This window comes from Ctenopharyngodon idella, chromosome 13 (genome assembly GCF_019924925.1).
Source record: "Ctenopharyngodon idella isolate HZGC_01 chromosome 13, HZGC01, whole genome shotgun sequence".
Lineage (NCBI taxonomy): Eukaryota > Metazoa > Chordata > Actinopteri > Cypriniformes > Xenocyprididae > Ctenopharyngodon > Ctenopharyngodon idella.
The window spans coordinates 1578648-1602563 of NC_067232.1; the positions used below are offsets into that span (position 1 = coordinate 1578648).

At 34.6% G+C, this 23916-nt stretch overlaps 1 protein-coding gene and 1 non-coding gene across 5 annotated transcripts; one reads left to right on the forward strand and one right to left on the reverse strand.

Annotated features, from left to right (window-relative positions):
• Window positions 1-85: 85 nt before the first annotated feature.
• Window positions 86-23515, reverse strand: LOC127524496 (trichohyalin-like). 4 transcript variants are annotated; one of them, XM_051916020.1, is made up of 13 exons: window positions 23252-23515; window positions 19056-19111; window positions 18883-18986; window positions 18735-18809; window positions 16674-16817; window positions 16465-16542; window positions 15202-15353; window positions 15059-15113; window positions 14891-14965; window positions 14686-14797; window positions 9532-13587; window positions 7463-7724; window positions 86-1739 (listed from the first exon to the last, which is right to left on the reverse strand). In XM_051916020.1, exons 1-12 carry the CDS (start codon window positions 23344-23346, stop codon window positions 7474-7476), a joined length of 5253 nt encoding a protein of 1750 aa, XP_051771980.1. In that variant the 5' UTR covers window positions 23347-23515; the 3' UTR covers window positions 86-1739; window positions 7463-7473. The 4 variants fall into 4 exon arrangements, with proteins under 4 accessions (XP_051771980.1, XP_051771981.1, XP_051771982.1 ...); XM_051916021.1 differs by having other exon boundaries at window positions 14686-14794; window positions 23252-23514; XM_051916022.1 differs by lacking the exon at window positions 18735-18809.
• On the forward strand, window positions 22568-22639 carry trnam-cau (transfer RNA methionine (anticodon CAU)). The gene has a single exon. It is a non-coding gene; the product is annotated as a tRNA-Met (tRNA).
• Window positions 23516-23916: the final 401 nt, after the last annotated feature.

Below are 23916 nucleotides of genomic sequence, written 5' to 3' on the forward strand. Positions count from 1 at the left end.
ACGGCCGACGTTGACATCACGTGCATACCCTCTATTGCCTGAAACACCATATTTAGACCCCTTGTTCTGAGAAATATTTGCCTGGTGGTTGCAGAGAAATCTTTATTGGAAAGTGAGTAAAATTCAAAAACCATTATGCAGTAACAACATTCAAGAGAAAAAATGTATAATAAATACAAATATATGCTCTGTAACTGTACACAACCTTCAGTGGGGTCCGAAAGTCCACTTCTTTTCTTTTCTAATGTAGTGCACTTTTTCAGTTAAAAATTATATTAGCAAGCTAGTAAGCAAGCTATTAGTAGGCTATTTGTTATGTCCTTTTGCTTCAATAGAGTTCAACAGCGCCCTCACACTTTTTCAGCAGCATAGGTTCCAAGTATTTCATTTTTCCTATAGGGATTTTAAAAAAAAGTCTTCATTAAAGCATTATAAGCCACGAACCAAGCCAACCAGCTACAAGAATCACATATAGACAAATATTTAAGTATTTTGAAAGCGTAGGGAGATCGACTTGATTATGTAATTCGCAGTGCTTCATGGGAGTGGGCGGAGCTAAGGTGCGCTTTTGGCGCATTTAGCTTTTTGTGGAATTTTCTGTACAGTATCATGGATAATGTAGTTTTTCACTGCGAATTCCGCTGTTAAATGATTATTTTAAAAATACGATGAAATATTGCGGTCTGACGGCTTCAACGGAATCAACTACTATCAATCAACAACCTCGTAGCTCACAGTAAAACTTTTTTAAAGGTTTATAAGTTATCGTTAAAAATCAATTTCCCTATGGAGAAAATGAATGGAGTTTTTACTTATGGAACCCAACTTTTGCACTCTATGACAGCAGCACTAAAGCTGACATGAACAAAACCTGATGATCACATTTTCTAGCGTAATTTTAGAAATATGTCTTCTTTAGGTAACACTTTATTTCGATAGTCCACTTTAGACATTCTACTAACTTTGAAACTACATGTCAACTACCTCTCATTAGAGTATCAGTAGACTGTCTGCTTAATATCTGCTAACACTTTATTTTGATGCTCCACCAACAGACATTCTACTGACTATAAGCAACTTTGCAACTACATGTTAATTTATTCTACTAACACAAACACTAACACCTAACCCTAACCTAACCGTCTATGAAAATGAAAATTGTCTTATTTACTCACCCTCACGTGGATGAAACAATGACTTTTGAAGTGAAATGATAAGTGTGTGTAAGAAAAATACTAAGATTTTTTACTTTTTAAACTATAAATCATTGCTTCTGGTCTACTGTTATACAAGCGTTCACAAGAGGGACATTATGACGTGACATAAGTGCGTTGTGAAGCTCATGTGAGTAGTGGCGGTCCTTTTGTGCGAGCTTCAGAACACACTTATGTCACGCGTCACAGCGTCCCTCTTGTGAACGGTTTTTCGTTTGTGTTTACGGTATCTGAAGAAATAAAGTCATATACATTGGGGAAGGCATGAGGGTGAGTAAATGATAAGAGAATTTTCATTTTTAAAACTAGTCTCAGACTTTTGGACCCCATTGTATATCAAGTGCATTTGTGGACACAGTTCTGAACACGTGCTACTTACATACAATATATTGCAGTATTGTGCACATATGAGAATAATTGTGAGTAAATCACTGAAAGGCCTCCAGTGATTGGCTGAGAGAAACATCTGTTGGTCATCTATCGGTTCTCTCCTCTATGATTGGTACACAGTTCCCATGGTATCTCCTGCATGAATGAGAAGGAGAGAACCATGATCAGTTGCAAAAATGATAAATTACTCAGTGGACGTTGAACCAAAAGAAAAATATGCAATGGATAAATGTTGTTTTTTTCACCCACAATGGATTAAATTACAACACAAGTTAAAGAATAAGAAACAAACATCTCAAGTAAAAGACTGATGATGAAAAAGTGGAAATACAATACATCTATATGTCAGTGTGCATTATGGAATTAATAGAATCAACAGAAAAAGCTTATAAACTTGTTTGTTAAGAAAATTTCCCATATGTCAGAGGGCTCATTGTTCCAGGAACACACATATGCTTTTTTCATATGGTGTATTTAGCACATAATTGTTTCATAGTATTTTATGTAAGTCTTTGTCGCTGAGTCTTTATACTGTAAGTAACGACTTTTTGGGCTCATTTTTATGAATATACACTACAGTTGAAAAGTTAAGATATTTGAATGTTTTTTTAAAGTCTCTTATGTTCACCAAGGCTGCATTTTTTTTAATCAAAATTACAGTAAAAAAAAAAAAAAAAAGCAATATTGTGAAATATATTTACAATTTAAAATAATTGTTTCATTTTGTAATATATTTTGAAATGTAATTTATTCTTGTGATGCAAAGCTGAATTTTCAACATCTTCAACATCACTCATCTCATTGGTCGGATCGAGCTGATGAGTCATTATTTTAATTTGCGTTATTGTGTCACGTGTAGCATCATTATATAAGAGATGATGAGCCTGTCTAAAATGGTATCCGTCACAAAACATCCTCATATTTCTCATATTTGGGAGAGAACTGCATCCTAGTGAAAAATCTATTTGATTTAGTAACACATTTTTTGAGTTTAATGCACTAAAGTAAAAAGGAATGTCTTTGTTTTGTCTTTAAAACTTTAGTTGTCTTTCTTTTTAAAACATTGACCATTTACATCTATATTGGCTGTTTTTTAGTGTTTTTCCAAGTCTCTTATGTTTACCAAGGCTGTAAAACAGTAAAAATATTACAATTTAAAATGACTGTTTTCTATTTTAATATATTTTCAAATGTAATGTATTCCTGTGATTACTCCAGTCTTCAGTGTCACATGATCCTTCAGAAATCATTCTAATATGCTGATTTGCTGCTAAATAAACATTTCTAATCATTATCAATTTTTGTCTGCTAAATATTTTTGTTGAAACTGTGATATATTTTTTTCTTTTTGGAATCTCTGCAGGAAAACAAAACATTATTATAACTATTTTTTGTAACAATATAAATGTCTTTACTGTCACTTTTGTTCAGTTGAATGCATCTTTGCTGAAATATCTTTTAGATGATAATGAAAAAACTTCTGAATTACAGTGAACATAGCATGTTGTATGTAATGTCTTAATAGAGCATTAGACAGCATTAATATATGAATAATAATAATTACAATAAATATTTCTTAATCTAAGCAGTTTGTTTGCCTATGTATGGTTGCCAAACAACTTGGCACATTAATATTAATTCAATTGACGTGTGACTAATGTACTGTACATATGTCATATTTGCAGGTGGCTCATCCAGATTGTGAAGTGGACTGTCTGTTTTAAAAATACTACCTCAGCTATGGTTAAAAGAAAAAAATGTTTACATACTGTATGGCAAGTTAAATTTTAGGAATTGCCGGTAAATGTCCTTGAATTAACACAAAGGACTCATTGATATGTAAGGCCATTTCATTTATACATTTGACAATGACTTTCCTGTTACTGGCATTTTAGGAAGAATGTTACAATTCAAGTTTAGAGCTGAAGTTGGAAGACAAGTAATTATTAGTTACCATAAATGTTTGATTTATGGCAGAAACTATATATATATATATATACACACACATATATATATATATATATATATATATATATATATATATAATTTTTTTTTTTTTTTTTTTCAGTAAATGTTTATGTCAGGTAACGAAAATGTTTTTTTATGTTTTTTAGTTTTGTTTAATAATAATCCTGGTTTGCACTGTAGATTTAACAACAATTTCACGTTGCTACAACAATATAACTTTTCATTCACTGCTAACTGATACTAGTCATTTCATTTCATTTCATTTCCTTGATAAATCTATAGTTTCTACAGTGTTATTGTTTGTTTGCACTAGACATTCTTTTCTGGCAGCATTTGTCCTTAAGGATGGGAATGTTCTCATTTTCAGATTAATTTTGAAAGCAGCAATGATTTGAATGCAAACATGGATCTCGTCCAGGTCTCATCAAACATAGCAGCAAGAGGTGTGGCCAACTCCACATGCCACAATGGTAACGTCTTTCTCTAGTCTGAGACTGCTTGCAATGTAGGTAAACATGGCTTGAATAACCTTAATAGTTATGATTGGCATTTTGGTAAGCAATTTATGTATGCACAGAGAAAAACAAAGACATCCAGATACACCTGTTTGGATCAATGGGGCCCATTGTATATTATTTTATAAAGGTAAGGGACGACCTGGGACAAGTCCCCCATTCCCCCCAACCCCCCATAATTGGAAATTGCCTAATTGTTTAACGACCCACGGTAACATAGAATGATGCAAACTACTCAACTTTTGGAATTTTTCCATTTTTAATTGAAAATATGCTATTATTTAAATGTCATTCATAACTGAATTGTTTTTTTGTTTTTTGTTTTACATTTGTGACATATTAGACATACAAACAAGAGTGAATGTGTGCATATTTTTTTTTAAATAAAATACTATTTGCAGTGAGTTTAAATGGACTTCTTCACAACTATATTTTGACCTAGACCTTTTACTGTTCTTATTTCTTTTTTTATTCCCTTATATCCCTTTTAATCCTTTATTTAATTTCTTTAAATTAAAATACCAACTAAACAACTTTGGTCCCACCCCCAATGTTCAAGACATGGTTACGGCCTTGGTCTATGGAATCCCATACCTGACAACATTAAAAATAAATAAATACATAAATAAATATACAAAGAAATGTAAAAAAGCAAAAATAAATAAATAAATATATAAATAAATATACATAGAAAAGCCAAAAAAACAAAAATAAATAATTATTTATAAATGTTCATGTTTGCCAGCCCAGGACATTTTACAAATACAGACCAGACGATGTTCTACGGCCATGTCCGGAATAAAGAGTAGCCTATCCATGTCACACAGCACAGTTAGGGTGATATTATATGACTTAACTCGTGATATAAGATTTTGGCCATATTGCCCATCCAAGTCATTCATCCCAGTTTCGCAGGCTCGTCAGTAGGCTACACTTCTTGTATTTCGGTCACACCACAAGGCTGTGGCCTCAACGCTTCGTCTTCGACATTTTGGTCGAATTTGAGGTTTCTAGAAAAATGAGTTCATTAAGCCCTCGTCTAGCGATCCCAGTGCTCCAAATAGCAATTAAACATATAAACCTATCTTTAATTTGTATGTATTCTGAGAGGATACCTTTCCTTGAAAAATGCCGTTTTTCTCTGCTCGCTTCCCCTCAGCACAAGTTTGGTGACATAACGTTATCGTTTTAAAGCGCAGCATTCCAACTTTGCAAATATTCATAGCGAATTCTCGATGGCATGAGTCTGAAACAGTGAAATATGCTTGTCAAACTCATGCTGATGTAAACAAAACTCACGCTGACTGACAGATCCGAAGCGTGTGATCCCGATATACACCTAGTAGGCCTATTTCAAATATAGGCCTATTTTAAAGTATTCATGAAAACATGATATGTTATGTCTTAAATGAATGTTTTGTTAACTGTTGGGCAGCAAGGTTTAGTCAAAGATTCTCTATTGTTTAGAATGCATGGCAAACGTCTCCCAAGGACACAGTCAACGGCTGTTTGCGGATTGGTTGCAGGGTTGCCAGGTTTTCACAACAAAACCCGCCCAATTGCTTCTCAAAACTAGCCAAATCGCATTTCAGGGGGAGTCCCACGGTTCTGGGGGGTAAAATCCACGTTTTTGGCGGGGTTCCCTGGTAAAATTCACATCCCAGGGGCTAAATATGATGTTATTTGGGGTCGCTTCAACCCGCGGATATTATAAACAACCCGCAGCAACAGCGTAAAAGTAGCCCAATTCCGCGGGAAAACTGATTGGTTGGCAGTCCGAATGTTTCAGATATATTCTTTTAACGAAAATATTTTAAATGAACAAATATTAAAAGTAAACAACAATAGCCCAAGTTTAGAAAAAGAATTTTATTAAGACTATAAAAAATAATTCTGCATCTATTTTTATAGGCGCCATTACGCCATTTGTTTGTTCTAAGTGTCTTTAATAATGCTCTCAAAACGTTAGTGCAAAAACATTATTTTTCTGCTGTTGTCATTTAGTGTTATTTATATAACTATAAAAAGTTAAGGACGTTGGATTACATTAATCCGGTTATTTATGACATTCTTATTCCAGTGAGCATTTGATTGGACAGACAGAAAAACAAACAAACAAATAAATAAATCTGTGTAGTTGCAGGAAGAGTCATTAACATTTTCAGGAAATTTTCCTGTTAGAGAAAGATTGTAAATTCAGTAACACTTTACAATAAGGTTTCATTTGTTAATAGTAGTTAACTACATTGGTTAACATGAACTAACAATGAGCAATGCTTTTAGAGCATTTATTAATATAAGCTAATGTTAATCTCAACATTTACAAATGCATTTATAAGATCAAAAGTTGTATCTGTTAACATTAGTTAATGCAATGTGAACTAACATGAACATTTTTATTAACTAATATTAACAAAGGTTTATGTTAGTTAATGCATTAACTAATGTTATAACTAATAAGACCTTATTGTAAACTGTTAACATCAATTTTAAATTGCTAAAAGTGCATTTGTCACCATTTAGAATAGCATTATAAAGCTAACACACATAAAAGCACACTAAACTCTAAAATAAGTTTGATGTAATATGTACCCAGCTGAGAACGTTCATATTAAGTTATGAAAAAATATTTCTGATGGTTATGTGAACAACAGTAAGGAATCATTCATTTTGCAAACATTATGGGAATGTTACTTTTCAATGTTTTCGGAACATTCTGAAACAAGCAGTAGTTTGTCTAACATTTAAAAAATGTTAGACGAACGTCCAACTAAAACATGTTAGAAAAAAACTTCCAAGAATGATGTATAACTGATATGTTTTTGTACGCAGTATCTAATATTTTTGTCTGGAGAATGTAGATGTGAAGAGAGGTAAGGACACTGATGTCACAGTTAAAGCATTTGCACTCAGTGTACCTGATAACCTGTCTCTTATCTGTCTGACTCATCTATCCCAGAATCCTTTGCTGCGCACGGGTCACTGTGAAAATTTACTTTTTCTGTTCTTTTGATAAGAGATTAATTAAAGGTTGAGGAGTTTATACTAAGTTGACTTTGGCAGAAAATTATAGTGTAATATTTCCTTCTAGCAAGAGCACTTTTGAGATTTACTAATATAATTATCATGATGAGGTTTTCTCTAAATCTCTAAATTGGGGTTATTATGTATAGCTGTTATATCGCATTCTACGATTTCACCATGTGAGACTTAGAAAAAAGCAACCTACCTGAGGTAAAATTACGACGACAAATCTGCAATTAACCCTGAATTATCCTTCCACTCCTTGAGCTTTAATAATTAATGCCAATCAAAACCAGAAACATCGCATTCTATAATGGAATGATCTGTTCTGAGATAACAGTTCACACCTACCAATTATCTCCTCATTTTTCATCGGCTGTCTTATCATTTCTCGTGTCACTGGGTGTTTTTGTGATGGTTTTGCATTTCTGTGGAAACTGGTGTTTTATGTCTTCATTCTCTTGATAAGGATCTGAATCACATTTTAAGTTTTGCTCCACATCTCTGTCTCTAAATATGAGTGATATAGCCTCCTCTCCCTCTTCAACATCACTTAAGTCATTGGTCGGATCCAGCTGATGAGTAATACAATGCTTTAGGTTTACTGCAGTATCTGGAAAGTTACAAAAAAAAAGGTTACACTTTATTTTGATGGTCCACTTTAGACGCATTCTACTAACTTGAAGTAACTCTGCAACTGCATGTCAACGAACTCTAATCAGAGTATTAGTAGACTGTTATAGGTTAGGGTTTGGGTTAGTAGAATAAATTGGCATGTAGTTGTAAAGTTACTTATAGCCCATTGCGGGAGCATCAAAATAGACAGTCTGCTGATACTCTAATGAAAGTTAGTTGACATGTAGTTGCAAAGTTACTTATAGTTAGTGGAGAGTCTATGAAGTGGACCATAATGTGTTAACCAAAAAAAAAAAAAAAAAAAACAGCCACAAAACATATTTCTCATATTTGGGAGAAAAATTTTAGGCATCCTAGTTAAAAAAAACACTTTGACTCAGAACATTTTGAGCTTAATGCACTAAAGTAAAAAGCAAAGTCTAAGTTTTATCAGTTTTTTGATCATTTATATCAATATTGGCTGTCAAAACCAAATTTCAATCTTCAGTGTCACATGATCCTTCAGAAATCATTCTAATATACTGTTTTGGTGCTTAAGAACATTTTTATTATCATCAATGTTAAACAGTTCCTTAATATTTTTTGTGAAAACATTGTTTTCAGGACTATGAAAACAAATCTCACATGATGTTGTAAATGTCTTTACTGTCACTTTTGATCAACTGTCCTTAAATAAAAGTATTAAAAAAGTCCTACTGAGCCCCGACTTTTCAACAGTAATGTACATTTCTTAAAACATCAATAATAATTTTTTTTTTTTTTTTTTTTACATTGAATTGTTTTGTGTTTGGCCTGTGCATAGTTTGGTGATATACATAGCTTGACTTTTGACTTGTTTTGGACCTATTTTTTTTTTTGACTGAAATGTAAGTTACTTGATTTTTAAGGGTTAGTTCACCCAAAAATGGAATTTCTGTCATTTATTACTCACCCTTATGTCGTTCCACACCTGTAAGACCTTCGTTACTCTTCAGAACACAAATTAAGATATTTTTGATAAAATCCGATGGCTCAGTGAGGCTTCCATTGACAGCAAGACAATTAACACACATATTTAAAACAGTTCATGTGACTACAGTGGTTCAACCTTAATGTTATGAAGTGACGAGAATACTTTTTGTGCGGCAAAAAAACAAAATAGCAACTTTATTCAACAATATCTAGTGATGGGCAATTTCAAAACACTGCTTCATGAAGCTTCGAAGCTTTATGAATCTTTTGTTTCGAATCAGTGGTTTGGAGCGTGTATCAAACTGCCAAAGTCACGCCCCCCAGTGGTGAACCATTGAAATTTCGAAACACTTATGATGTAACGAAGCCTCGTTTACTGAAATCACGTGACTATGGCGCTCCGAACCACTAATTCGAAACAAAAGATTCGTAAAACTTCGAAGCTTTATGTAACAGTGTTTTGAAATCGCCCATCACTAGATATTGTTGAATAAAGTCGCTATTTTGTTTTTTTTTTCCGCACAAAAAGTATTCTCGACACTTCATAACATTAAGGTTGAACCACTGTAGTCACATGATCTGTTTTAAATATGTCTTTAGTAGCTTTCTGGGCATCTGAAAGTGTTAATTATCTTGCTGTCAATAGAGGCCTCACTGAGCCATCGGATTTTATCAAAAATATCTTAATTTGCGTTCCGAAGATGAACGAAGGTCTTATGGGTGTGGAACGACATGAGGGTGAGTGATTAATGACAGAATTTTCATTTTGGGGTGAACTAACCCTTTAAGATGGTGGTTTAAGAACTATCTATCCAGTCCACCATTATCATTACCTGGGTCTTGGAGGAAATTACTGACAGGTACAAGCCCCTCCTTCTCATCTGGCTGTCCAATCCTGGCTTGATTCTCAGATATAGGTGATGTCTTGCACTCAGCATTGATCCCTTCAACCAAATCATTGCTGCCGTCCAAAATGTTAACCTCTTTAAGCATTTCTGCATCAGTCTGTTCATCCTTCACTGTAACATGTGTTTCTTTATTAAGACCCTGTTCAGCGTCTGGGCTGTTTTTGGAGGAAGAGTGAGAGTCAACAGATTCCGATGTCTTCTCTTTCATGTCTTCTGAATCTCTTTGATTGCTCAGGTTGGAAAGATCTGACTCAACCTGAATAGTTGGTAAGTTTATTTGGTGTGAGGAGCTTGTCTGTGGCTCATTTTTATCTTGAGTGGTTGAAATACTTTCAGGAGTAGATATGTCATTGTATTGAGATGGCTCTGTGGCATGGGATTCTGGGACGAGTGGTGAATGCTGGGAGAAAAGTGTATCAGCACTGGATTCTTCGGTCTGGATTAAAGGTGTGTTCATCTCTTCCTTCTCATTTACTTTATCACTCTTCACCTGTTCAACGCCTTCTTCTGTAGCCTCATCCCTCTTTATAATCTCTGGATATGATTCGTCCTTCCTGAGCACAGTCACATTCACTGTTCTGTCTACATCCACACATGACATTCCTTCATTGTCTTGGATCTGTCGGTTTTCCGTCATCCCATCTTGTCCTTTTTCACTTTCATGTTCTTCCATGATGTTCCCATATTGAATTTTTTCACTCTCATAGTCTTCTGTCATTTTCCAATCCTGTTCTTTTTCACTCTTGTGTTCTTCCAGACTTTTTTCATCTTCATGCCTTTCCCCAATTTTACAATCTTGCTCTTTTTCTCCCATATATTCTAACTTCATTTTTGCATTTTGTATTTTTTCACTCTCAAGCTCTTCCATAATTTTCCAGTCCCGTTCTTCTGACCTTCTACCATCTTGTTCTTCACAGTCATTTGTTTGTATAATTTTCATATCTTGCTCTTTTTCACTCTCATGTTCTTCCTCACATTTTTCTACAATTTTTCCATTTTGCTCATTTTCCAGAATTCCCCCATCTTCTTCTTTGCCACTTTCTTGTTCATCTATGATGTCTCCATCTTGTATTTTTTCACTCTCACAGTCCTCTATCATTTTCCAATCCTGCATTTTTTCACTATTGTGTTCTTCCGGACTTTTCCCATCTTCATGTTTTACTACAATTTTCCCATCTTGTTCTTTTTCATTGTCATGTTCTTTTTCACTTTTTTCTACAATTTTTCCATCTTGCGCATTTTCTTGCACACATTTTTCCATACTTTTCACATAATGTATTTTTTCAGTCTCAGATACTTCCATGCTTGTCCCATATTGTTCTTTGTCACTGTCAAATGCATCAACAATTTTCCTATCTTGTTTTTCTTTGCTTCCATGTTCTTCCATTATTTTTCTATTTTCCCCACCTTGTTTCTGTTCACTCTCATGTTCTTCCTCACATATTTCTGTACTTTTACTATCTTGCTCATTTTCTTGCCCACATTCTTCCATCATTTTTTCAGTCTCAAATACTTCAATTTTTTCCCTATCTTGTTCATTATCATTGTCAAATACATCCACAATTTTTCCATCTTGCTCATGTCCTTCCATCATTTTTTCATTCTCGCATTCTTTCAAACTTTTCCCATCTTCCTCATGTTTTTCTGTAATTTCCCTATCGTGCTCATTTTCTAATGCATAATATTCTAACATAATTTTTGTATGTTGTATTTTTTCATTCTCTTCTTCCTCACTAATTTTCCCATCTTGTTCTTTTCCACACTCACATTCTTCTAACATTTTCCCTTCTTGTTCTTTTCCACTGTCACGTTCTTCCAGCATTTTCTCACTTTGTCCTTTTCCACACTCATGTTCTTCCAACATTTTCCCATCTTGTTCTTTTCCAGTCTGACATTCTTCCAACATTTTCTCATCTTGTTCTTTTCCACTCTCACATTCCAACATTTTCTCATCTTGTTCTTTTCCAATCTCATGTTCTTCCAACATTTTCCCATCTTTTTCTTTTCCACTGTCACATTCTTCCAACATTTTCCCATCATCTTCTTTTCCACTCTCACTTTCCAACATTTTACCATCTTGTTGTTTTCCACTCTCATGTTCTTCCAACATTTTCCCATCTTTTTCTTTTCCACTGTCACATTCTTCCAACATTTTCCCATTATCTTCTTTTCCACTCTCACGTTCTTCCAGCATTTTCTCATCTAGTTCTTTTCCACAATTACATTCTTCCAACATTTTCCCATCTTGTTCGTTTCCACTCTCACGTTCTTCCAACATTTTCCCCTTTTGTTTTTTTCCACTCTCACGTTCTTCCAACATTTTACCATCTTGTTCTTTTCCACTCTCATGTTCTTCCAATATTTTCCCATCTTGTTCTTTTTCACTCTCACTTTCGTCCAACATTTTCTCATCTTGTTCTTTTCCACTCTGACATTCCAACATTTTACCATATTTTTCTTTTCCACTGTCAGGTTCTTCCAACATTTTTCCCTCTTGTTCTTTTCTACTCTGACTTTCTTCTAACATTTTCTCGTCTTGTTCTTTTCCACTCTCACATTCCAACATTTTCCCATCTTTTTCTTTTCCACTCTCATGTTCTTCCAACAATTTCCTATCTTTTTCTTTTCCGCTGTCACATTCTTCCAACATTTTCCCATCTTGTTCTTTTCCACTCCCATGTTCTTCCAACATTTTCCCATCTTGTTCTTTTCCACTCTCACTTTCTTCCAACATTTTCTCATCTTGTTCTTTTCCACTCTGACATTCCAACATTTTACCATCTTGTTCTTTTCCACTTTCAGGTTCTTCCAACATTTTACTATCTTGTTCTTTTCCACTCTCACATTCCAACATTTTACCATCTTGTTCTTTTCCATTCTCATGTTCTTCCAACATTTTCTCATCTTGTTCTTTTCCACTCTGACATTCCAACATTTTACCATCTTGTTCTTTTCCACTTTCAGGTTCTTCCAACATTTTACCATCTTGTTCTTTTCCACTCTCACATTCCAACATTTTACCATCTTGTTCTTTTCCATTCTCATGTTCTTCCAACAATTTCTCATCTTGTTCTTTTCCACTCTCATGTTCTTCCAACATTTTACCATCTTGTTCTTTCCCACTCTCACATTTTTCCATCATTTTACCATTAAATTCTTTTTCAGTTTCATGTTTTTCCATAATCAGCCCATCATGTTCCTCCTCCTCTTCTCGACCTCCCTTACCTTCTTCCTGACCCCTTTTCTCTCCATCACTCCCTGGCACATCTTTCCCCTCATCTTTAATCTCCCTTTCCTCATTCTCTTCCTCCACATCTTCCTCCTCAACCGTAGATATAACCGATGCCCGAGCAGTAAAATCTCCTTTCAATTCCAGGTCTTTCAGCATTCGTGGGGCAACAGGCAGTGCAGGAAGCGGTCTGAAGGGGGGCTCAGGTACCACAAGACATGATGGAGGAAGAGATGACATAAGGGTGTCTAAGGGGTCGACAAGTGTCTCAGGCTGGTTCACAGCCAATTCCGGTGAATTCTCAAAACCAGATGGAGGTGGAGGAAACTCATCCACCATCTCTGATTGATCTGTTTTGAGCTGCTCAGCAGTTGGTGGAGGTGGATAAAAGACCAGACTATCTAGTATTTCACCAATAGGACTTTCTGTTTCAGATTCAGTTGCAATAGTTGAAGGTGATGATTGAGTTTGGAGCCGTGGCGCAGGGTCAGCGGCAGTTACGGCACATGACTCCATTATCTTAGGTGAAGTTGGGTGGATCTGGCTTTTGATAGATAACGTTGCACCATTCTGCAATGAGGAAGCTGCAGTGTTAGTGAAAAGAGGTGGGCTCTGCGAAGTGGTAGTCGACTGAATGTAAGGAGATACCACTGATGATCTGTACGGGGATGCAGGTGTAGAAGAAGGTGATTCATTAAACCTGAAGATACTGTCCGTCTGACTGCGATGCAGTTGTCTATAGGGGCTCCTGACTGCAAAAAAAGAGAAAGAGATTTCAAAACAAATGGCACTAAAATATGAAAATTACAGTTAAAAAACAAAACATGAACACTGTCATTATAATCAACAAATCTGTCAACATGTCAAGTGGCGCATTCAGTTACCGAGCACCCTGTTTCTAATTTTGTCATGCCAAATTTCTGAACACAGCCACATCTGATATGAAAACATTTTATTTACAAGTCAGATGTGTTAATTGATTACTATGAAATCACTATAAATTACCTAACTGGTAACATTTTACATTAAGTTTTAGTTTGTTAGTCAATGCATTAATCATGATATAAATTTAATATAAGTTTTTGATTGTTTTATTTTTGAAAGAAGATGTTCACCAAGGCTGCATTTATTTATTTATTTAAAAACTGTAATATTGTGAAATTGTACTTACAATTTAAAATAACTGTTTTCTATTTTTATATATTTTAAAATGTATTTATTCCTGTGATGCAAAGCTGAATTTTCAGCATCATTACTCAGTGTCACATGATCCTTCAGAAATCATTCTAACATGCTGATTTGTGCTCAAGAAACATTTCTTATATTATCAATGTTGAAAACAATTGTGCAGCTTTTTGTGGAAACCCTGATACAGTATTTTAGGATTCTTTATTGTATAGAAAGTTTAAAAGAACTTTATTTATTTGATATATTAATCTTTTGGAATAATGTACAATTCTTTACTTACTTTTGACCAATTTAATGCATCATAAATGAAAAAACGTATTAATTTGCCAATTTAAAAAAGAAATGGACTGCAAACTTTTGAACGGTAGTGTAGAAATACTGTATGTAGAAACATTAGATAATAAATTCAATAAATGTATTGTTCCTTGTCATTTCATAATAGCTAATACAATAACTATTTTAAAACATCTGATATTTACATCAAATCTGCTTGTGATTGCATAAAAATACAAAATTTTTTACAAAAAGATTTTAAAATAAGTTCTCAAATGTAATACATAATATATATATATTTTTTGTGAGCAGGTTATGCAGTAGCGAAACCGTTCTTGCCATTCAAGTAAATTGAAACACATGCCGGTTCTCTTTGTATTACACTTTACCTGGATTTGTTGAGCTGGGATTGGAATCTGTCTGGACACTTGTGGAGGACAGTTGTCTGAAAAACTCTCTGGGGTTTACAACACGCTGAGACACTAGAGCTGCTGCCTCCTGCTGGTCATAAATTGTATTACACCATGAAATTCACAGGCCACAAATTAAAAGGGAGGGTTTAGTGCAGGTTTAAGTTTGATTGACAGAACTCACTGCAGATTTTTCCTCTGATTCAGAGGGGAAATATCTAGCTCTCATTTCATCTTCTTCACGCTGCCTTTCCTGATGCTGTTGTGATATAATATATATATATATATATATATATAGATTAACATTGAACATATGCATGTAAACACACAAACAAAAACACAGTCTTCATACCCATTTTAATTTCTCTTGTTTGCGGGCCTCAGCCTCCATTTGGGCCTGTATTCTCCTATAAAAAAAATAAAAAAATAAAAAAAAAGGATTACCTTTGGCACTTGGGAATTTTGTTCATGTATGTGTGAAAATATTTGACGGACCTCTGCTCCTTTATTTTCTGTTCCTTTTCATTCAACCTCCTCTCTCTCTCCACCGCATCTCTCTTTTCCTGGAGCATTCGCTCTCTCTCTCTCTGTCTCCTGTCCTCTGCTGCCCTCCGCTGTTCTTCCTTTTTCCTTTCCTCCTCTTCTCTCTGTAAAAAAATATAGTAAGAACCTGATCTCTGTCTGTTATTGTATTGCGTGCGACATTTGATTTTTACCTTTTGGAGAAAAAATTGGGTAAGCCTTGGACTTGCTTACACAAGTTAGTTATCTTTAATTTTATTAAAGGGATAGTTCATCCAAAAATGAAAATTGTCATTAATTACTCACCCTCATGTCGTTCCAAACCCGCAAGACATGCGTTCATCTTCAGAACACAAATCTTTTTAATTAAATTGGAGAGGTTTCTGTCCCTTTTGAGCAAAAAACACTTTCCCTCCGTTTTCACAGACAAGGCTTAAACCTAGTCCCAAACTAAAATGCATGTTTGAGCTGAAAGCATATCTTAAAATATATCAGTGCCATTGTTTTGTCTCAAGATGCACACCGGTAATGTTTTTTTCTAAGGCATGCTTATAAAAGCTACTTAACTGTCCTAATTTAACTAAGGCTTAATCCTGGCTTAATCTAAACCCTGTCTGTGAAACCAGGCCATAATTTACCACTTTATTTACAAAATATTAATCTACAATGCACATTCACTCAACAACATATGCTCTCGCATCAACACAGCACACATGCGTCGTGGTGCTCTCGTAAACACTCGTTGTAGATTAATATTTTGTAAATAAAGTGGTAAATTATGTTTTTTAGGCAAACAAAGCACTCGTGTCACTGTATACAATTGAGTTTTAACCACTTGGGTCACATGGATTACTTTAATGATGTCTTTACTACCTTTCTGGGGCTTGAAAATGGTAGTTGCGTAGCTGTCCACAAAGGGACAGAAAGCTCAGATTTCATCAAAAAGATCTTTATTTGTGTGTTCCCAAGATGAACGAAAGTCTTATGGGTTTGGAATGACATGAGACAGAGTAATTAATGACAGAATTTTCATTTTTGGGTGAACAAACCCTTTAAAAATATTTATTTTTGAGGTGTATTGGTAATGTCAGCATTTTTTGAGTATTGGTTAATTCTTGTTTATGTGTGTATATATAAACACACACACACCATAACATTCATAAATGATAATATCAAGCGTGTAAAGAATAATACACAACAATGAAAAAGAAATGTAAAAACTCACTCACTCCATACCTCTGCTTGTGCCCAGAAAGAATCTCTCTGGATTCTCTGGATCTCTGCGGCTGCGATTGTTCGCTTGTAATTAGTGCCCTGGAAATGGTGAGGAGTCAGTTTAATTTGTTTACCGTTTTCCCGATTTTAATAGAGTTTAATTGCAACTTCATCATTCAGGATTCGTAAAGCCCTCTCCCTTGTGGTACGAAATTGCCATTGTGTCATACCACAATCGCCTGTCTGTCTTCCATCCGGCGGCTGGGTCTCACTCTCGGCCCCTTCGTGACCACTGCAGCATTATGGGCCAGTGCACAGATCCTCTCTTCTGTGATTTCATCCAAAGTGCGGGCAGGAAGAAAGATGTGAACTTCCTGAAGCATCAGAAAGATAAAGATATCCATAGAGAAAAGATGTTTTTTTGTCTTTATCTTTTTATCATCTTTTTAAAGGGTTAGTTCACCCAAAAATGAAAATTCTGTCATTAATTACTCACCCTCATGTCGTTCCAAACCCACAAGACCTTCATTCATCTTCAAAACACAAATTAAGATATTTTTAATAAAATCTGATGGCCAAGTGAGGCCTGCATTTACAGCAAGTTAATTAACACTTTCAGATGCCCAGAAAGCTACTAAAAACATATTTAAAACAGTTCATGTGAGTACAGTGGTTCAACCTTAATGTTATGAAGCGACGAGGATACTTTTTTTGCACCAAAAAAACAAAGTAACGACTTTATGAAAATATCTAGTGATGGGTGATTTCAAAACACTGCTTCATGAAGCTTCGAAGCTTTATGAATCTTTTGATTCGAATCAGTGGTTCAGAGCACGTATCAAACTGCCAAAGTCACGTCCCCCAGTGGTGAATGATTGAAATTTCGAAACACTTATGATGTAACAAAGCCTTGTTTACTGAAATCACGTGACTTTGGTAGTTTGAGATCGTTTGATACATGCTCCGAACCACTGATTTGAAACAAAAGATTCGTAAAGCTTCATGAAGCAGTGTTTTAAAATCACCCGTTACTAGATATTGTCATAAAGTTTTTTTGGCGCACAAAAAGTATTCTCGTCACTTCATAACATTAAGGTTGAACCACTGTAGTCACATGAACTGTTTTAAATATGTCTTTAGTAGCGTTTTGGGCTTTGAAAGTGTTAATTGTCTTGCTGGCAATGGAGGCCTCACTGAGCCATCGGATTTCATCAAAAATATGTTAATTTGTGTTCTGAAGATGAACGAAGGTCTTAAGGTGATGATACACAGGGCAACTTTTTGAGCAATGTTGCCGGGCAATTTTGCAAAGCGATGTTGTTGTGGGAACTTTCCCATTATGAATGGGCAACAAATTTCTCCCTAGATATCCAGATAGAAATTTGTTGCCCATTCTCAATGGGAAAGTGCCCAAGCAACATCTTTCGGCAACATTGCTCAAAAAGTTGCCCTGTGTATCATCATCTTGGAACCACGTGTGGAACGACATGAGGGTGAGTAATTAATGACTGAATTTTCATTTTTGGGTGAACTAACCCTTATAATCCATGCTGACAAAACATGCAGTCTAACAAGATTTCTAAAAGAGAAAAATTTAATTAAAAAAAATCTAATCTCTGCATACTCACATGTTCACAAAACAAGAACAACTATTATGTTGCCTAAATCGAATTACCTCTATAATATACGAATGAAGAAAGGGAAAAAAGTGCAAAAATTCTACCTTCAACAGCTTTTCACTGAGGCAGTACCCTTAAAAGGATAACATTGTAACTTATCTACCCCTAAAAGGAGCAGACCTTAGAGTAGTAGTAAAGTACTACTATTAACTTTTATGGGTAAATAAAGTACGAAGATGTCCCTTTAAAGGGATAGTTCACCCAAAAATTAAAATTCTGTCATCATTTACTCACCCTCAAGTTGTTCCAAACCTGTATGAATTTCTTTCTTCTGCTGAACACAAAAGAAGATATTTTGAAGAACGTCGGTAACCAAACAGTTGATGGACCCCATTGACTTCTGTAGTTTTTTTTTTTTTGTTTTTTTTTGAGGTCCATCAACTGTTTGGTTACCCATATTCAAAATATCTTCCTTTGTGTTCAGCAGAAGAAAGAAACTCATACAGGTTTGGAACAACTTGAGGGTGAGTAAATGATGACAGAATTTTGGGCAAATATCACTTTAAGGCCCCAGTGACAAGCTTTTGTACCCCTTAAAGTACAATGTTTGCACATTTTTTTCTGAGTCTATTCTAAATTGAATACAATTAAAGCCGTCCTATCTTCTTTTACCTTAAAGAAGGCCCTGATCGCTGGTATATGACTTGCACACTCAGCTCTGCGGTACTCGTCCACTTCATTCCCTACCTGAGAGCCCACAAACACTGGTTAAGGGGGAGTTTTTACATTAAACAGTGAACTTTGTGGAGGATGAACTAACCCATAATATCATAACGATGTAGGGTTGAGCTGGGCCCACTCTGCACATCCCGTAAAGTGGCAGTCTAGGGTGGAGTTTAGTCGACAATTCTTTCAGTCCACCTACTATAAAAGAAATGGCATGAAAGCAAGCCCCAAAACACACAAAAAACATAAAGCTTTCTGTGCTCTTACCTCCAGAATCAGCCAGTTTGAGCCTGTTCATTATTCCATCATAGGCAAATAAAGCCCTGTACACAGAGAATAAAGCAACCACAGGAAATATTAAAGGTTTGTGCTATTTCATTAGGATGGATAACTCAATTTAGAAACAAAGACAAATGTATTTTAAATTCAGGCAAGTTCTCTGACATTTTAGTAACAGTCATATGAATGCTCTGTACTGATGTTTGAGTTTTGGATGTATGTATGCATGATTTATTGATAGATATCACTCTTTTAGTGTGTAATAAACCATCAGTATTTCAATATTGACAGTATATATTTTTCAGGCACAATGGCACCATTTCCTTTGAATGATGCCCAGGACCCTTTTTGGATCCCTAGGGTCTTCTCCAATCTGCTCACACCCAAAAACTAAAGGGCATTTTCCCACATTCTCATGGCAACAATGTCAGAACATATAAACCTGAGCACTCCATTTAGAAATGATTGCTCCATTTAAAATGATAAATTTAGACACTGAAGCCATTATTTTTTGTCTTTCTTGGAAATCACTAGGCTAAGTATGTCACAGCCATTCTCGAAAGCCTAAGGATAATCACATAGACTGTTAATCCAAACATTTTTCAACTTCTAGGTGAATAGTTTGAGCTATATTAAAGAAAACAGCTTATGCAAATGTCTTGAGCTGCATATAGACTCTGCCATGCATGTTATATCTAACTTACATAAGACACGTTTAAGCTGCTTGGGTGCTGTTGCGCTGTGTTGCTCTTATGTAGTAATGCATGTGATGTGTAAGTTTTCTCATTAAGGCAAGAAACTACAGGCAAAAACAGTGTTTTTTCAGGCACTGGTCAATTTTGAGAGTTGCTTCCATAACTAGTGGAAAATACACATTTAAGTGCTTCTGTAGATTTCAAACACAATACATATCTCAAAATAGTTTTTTTTCTTTAGTAGCACGTCCAGAACATACATTAAAATGTACAGTTTTATAGTTATCTGTATTTTTAAGGTTTTATAGAGGGATATATCAACATGGAGAATTATTCTTTTTGGCTACTGACAGAATTTTCTGATTCATGGAGAGATAAAAAGAGATACCAAAAATCCCCAAACTTTAATATGTCAACAAAATGAAATAATTTCAAAAATGGCTTTATCCAATGTTCAGGTTTCTGTTTTAGATTTGACAATGCCTCATTTCCATATTTCAACATAAGAGTTCAGAAAGCTTATAATACGAGGTCCGGAGCACGTATCAAACTGCCAAAGTCACGCCCCCCAGTGGTGAACCATTGAAATTTCGAAACACTTGTGATGTAACGAAGCCTCATTTACTGAAATCACATGACTGTGGCAATTTGATACACGCTCCGAACCACTGATTCAAAACAAAAGGTTCACAAAGCTTCGAAGCTTCATGAAGCAGTGTTTTGAAATCGGCCATCACTAGATATTGTTGAATAAAGTCGTTTTTTTTTTTTTTTTGGCGCACAAAAAGCATTCTCGTCACTTCATAACATTAAGGTTGAACCACTGTAGTCACATGAACTATGTTTTTAGTAGCTTTCTGGGCATTGAAAGTGTTAATTGTCTTGCTGGCAATGCAGGCCTCACTGAGCCATCGGATTTTATCAAAAATATCTTAATTTGTGTTCCAAAGATGAACGAAGGTCTTACGGGTGTGAAACAACATGAGGGTGAGTAATTAATGACAGAATTTTCATTTGGGTGAAATAACCCTTTAATATACTTTAATCATCTGGGGAAAGTTGTGATATCTATTAGTTAATAGTTATTAGTTTTTACCCTACACTCTAAAAAATGCTGGGTTAAAAACAACCCAAGTTGGGTTGAAAATGGACAAACCCAGGAATTGGGTTGTTTTAACCCAGCGAATGGGTTAAATGTTCACCCAACCTGCTGGGTAGCTTTATTTAACTCAACTATTGTTTAAAAATTACTGTATTGCTGGCTTAAAATCAACCCAAACTATGTTGGAAATTAACATTTGCTAATAATTTATAAAGTTTAATGAACAATAATTAAACAATTAACATTTATTAACTTGCTCATTAATAAGTGTTCAAATTTTGATTATTATTGTTGCCTCTAGTAGTAATTATGTGTCTAATTTTTAATTTCCATCCTATTCTGTGTTCATTTTAAGCCAGCCATATAGTCATTTTGAAACAATAGTTGGGTTAAATAAAACTGCCCAGCACGTTGGGCGAACATTTAACATAACCGCTGGGTTAATACAACCCAATCACTGGGTTTGTCCATTTTCAACCCAACTTTGGTTGTTTTTAACCCAGCATTTTGTAGTGTATTTATCCATAGTGTCTTGCCTTAAATTTACTGTGGATGTGAACAATACATTATGCTTTACTGTAAACATAAACGTGTATTCAATCAAAAAGGGAGGAAATGAAAGAGACAGGAAGGATGCTTTTCTGTGTTTAGACTAGCACCTTGATAAGCCATCTGGACTTTCTATCTCTGTTTATATGTGCTTTAAGCCATTATTAAAGTTAAATTAGAATATCTGATATGTAGATAGATCTACATAATGTAATACAGATCTGAACTATGTATGATCAAATTAGGACATGGTCTTAATAATTTAGTGGTTTAAAAACAGCATAGAGTTTAACATCAAATCAAATCTGGCTGTATGAATGTCAGGAAAGAAATCCAAACGGTTTCTTTATCAGTAACACACTGACTGAATAAATTATACAGACTTTTTTTTTTTTAGCTCTCAAACAACCAACATTCTTTCTTTTGAAAAGTTCTTCCAGTGGGGACATTGTCCCTTTTAAAACGTTTCCTGTGACAACAGTAGCCAGAACAACAGGAACTGCTCTGCTCCGTGAATATGTCTGCATTTTAGCCCCCAGCATGGTCAAAAACAATCTCTCACACACTCATGTCGGTGTTCAACAGATGCTTGACCCACACACACATCCTTGCTTCATCATCTCAGATTGTAGGAGAGTTTGTCATGCTTTTGCAGATAAACATACTAATTAAGATAAGCAGGGGTATTTACAGAGGAAATTTGTCTGGGAGGGGGTTGTTTGGTCATTAAGATAAGACAGACATTCTGAAATATAATTCCCTCAGATCAAGACAACACAGCACAATTCTACTTTATACTGGATAGTTACATACTTAAATTTGGATTAAAAACACACTAAAGTATTCTTTTTTTGTGGAATGTGCCCTAATTCTTTTAAATATGAGATGCAGAGTTTTTGACTTACTCATTTAAACGGGGTCGTTCTACCTTCACTGACGAACACATTACACGCATACATACACATTAGCAGGGCCATCTGTGTAATTGAATATTTGCACATTATTTATTTTCTTTCCAAGGAATTTCAGCATAAGCATTGTTTTATGTTGTTCTCGGCGTTTATGAATAATTAATGCATTCAAGCGGCCGAATAAGAGCAACGGAAAATTGTCTTTTGTTTAAGAGTCGAGAGGGTGGCTTTGAAACACCGCCTAGCAGAGTGGCGCAGCGGAAGCGTGCTGGGCCCATAACCCAGAGGTCGATGGATCGAAACCATCCTCTGCTAAGAGGTTTTTTTTTTTGGCTTTTACAATTTAGTAAATTATGCTGATTATGTCATATTATAATGATTGATTATAATAAATGATATATTCATTATAATTATTGTTGTTAGTTTAAAATGCATGTCAGGGTTATTATAGTTAAAACTAAAACCATATTTTCGCTACTTGAAATAAAATAAAATATAAAAAAAACTTTATATTATTTTACATAGTTGTCAAAGCAACATTCCTCATTTTTATTTAGTTTAACTTGATGTACTAAAATAACTAAAACTACATATAGCCTACATATAAACACTAACTAATAAATACGACAAAAACAAACAGCAAAATTACTAAAACTTTAACTAAAATTTAAATGAAAAAAGGAAAATACAAAATATTTAAAAACACCCAGAAATACTAAAACAGTGATGCATTAGCTAGTATTTCATTAAACATTATGTTACTAAATATGGTCAGAAACATTTACTGGAAAAAAAAAAAATATATATATATATATATATATATATATATATATATATATATATATATAAAAGTATTACATTTCAGTCAACTTCACATACCACATGTATGGATTTCAAAAATAAGCAAATAAGCAAAAATCGTCATACCAGTTTGTTGATGATCGTGGATTCAGGATATCTTCTTTTGCCGTAAGTAGAGACAAACTGTATGTTTCCAGATTTACTTCCCTCATTGATTTCATGATGATGTTAATGTAGTTTAGAAAGTATTATTTCCAATCTTTAAATGCAAAACAAATGCGACTACAATAACCTGTACTCATACAGCAGATCTCGTTATGGCATCAGCTATATGTCCTCCTGAAAGATTAAAATAGCCAGCATTTGTCAATTGTATGCAAACTCTTAGGAAGCTTAGAAAAAAACATAAGCCACTCCTGCTCGGAATAGCGGTTTGCATTGTTTCAAAGGTTAACGACTAACAAATCCCACCCATTCAATTTAATTTAATAGGACAATACTGAATTTAAGGCTTCATGAACAATAACAGACTAACATGTTTTAATCTAATGTCTATATAAGCCTTTTGACTATAATTTAATCAATAATCTATGCGAGTCTGTATTATATCACGTGTTTATGATTACAAACATTGGTTAACGAATGAAAATGTATCATATTATTTTGAGCTATGATATGGAACGTATTAAGAAATGTTAATTTATTCTTAAAAGTTATTTTATCCTGGCTGTATTTTGTCAAGGCAAACACAAATAAAATCTCAAATAAATAACTAAAAAATAGAGAATCTA

Bases quoted from the DNA above. Each gene is read 5' to 3' on its own strand.
- LOC127524496 (XM_051916020.1), bottom strand. From the start codon at position 23,346: ATGAAATCAATGAGGGAAGTAAATCTGGAAACATACAGTTTGTCTCTA. The intron at 15,354-16,464 runs GTATGGAGTGAG...ATTTTTTTACAG, and splicing joins CTTTCTGGGCACAAGCAGAG to AGAGAAGAGGAGGAAAGGAA. The intron at 7,725-9,531 runs GTAATGATAATG...GTAACTTTCCAG, and splicing joins TAATTTCCTCCAAGACCCAG to ATACTGCAGTAAACCTAAAG.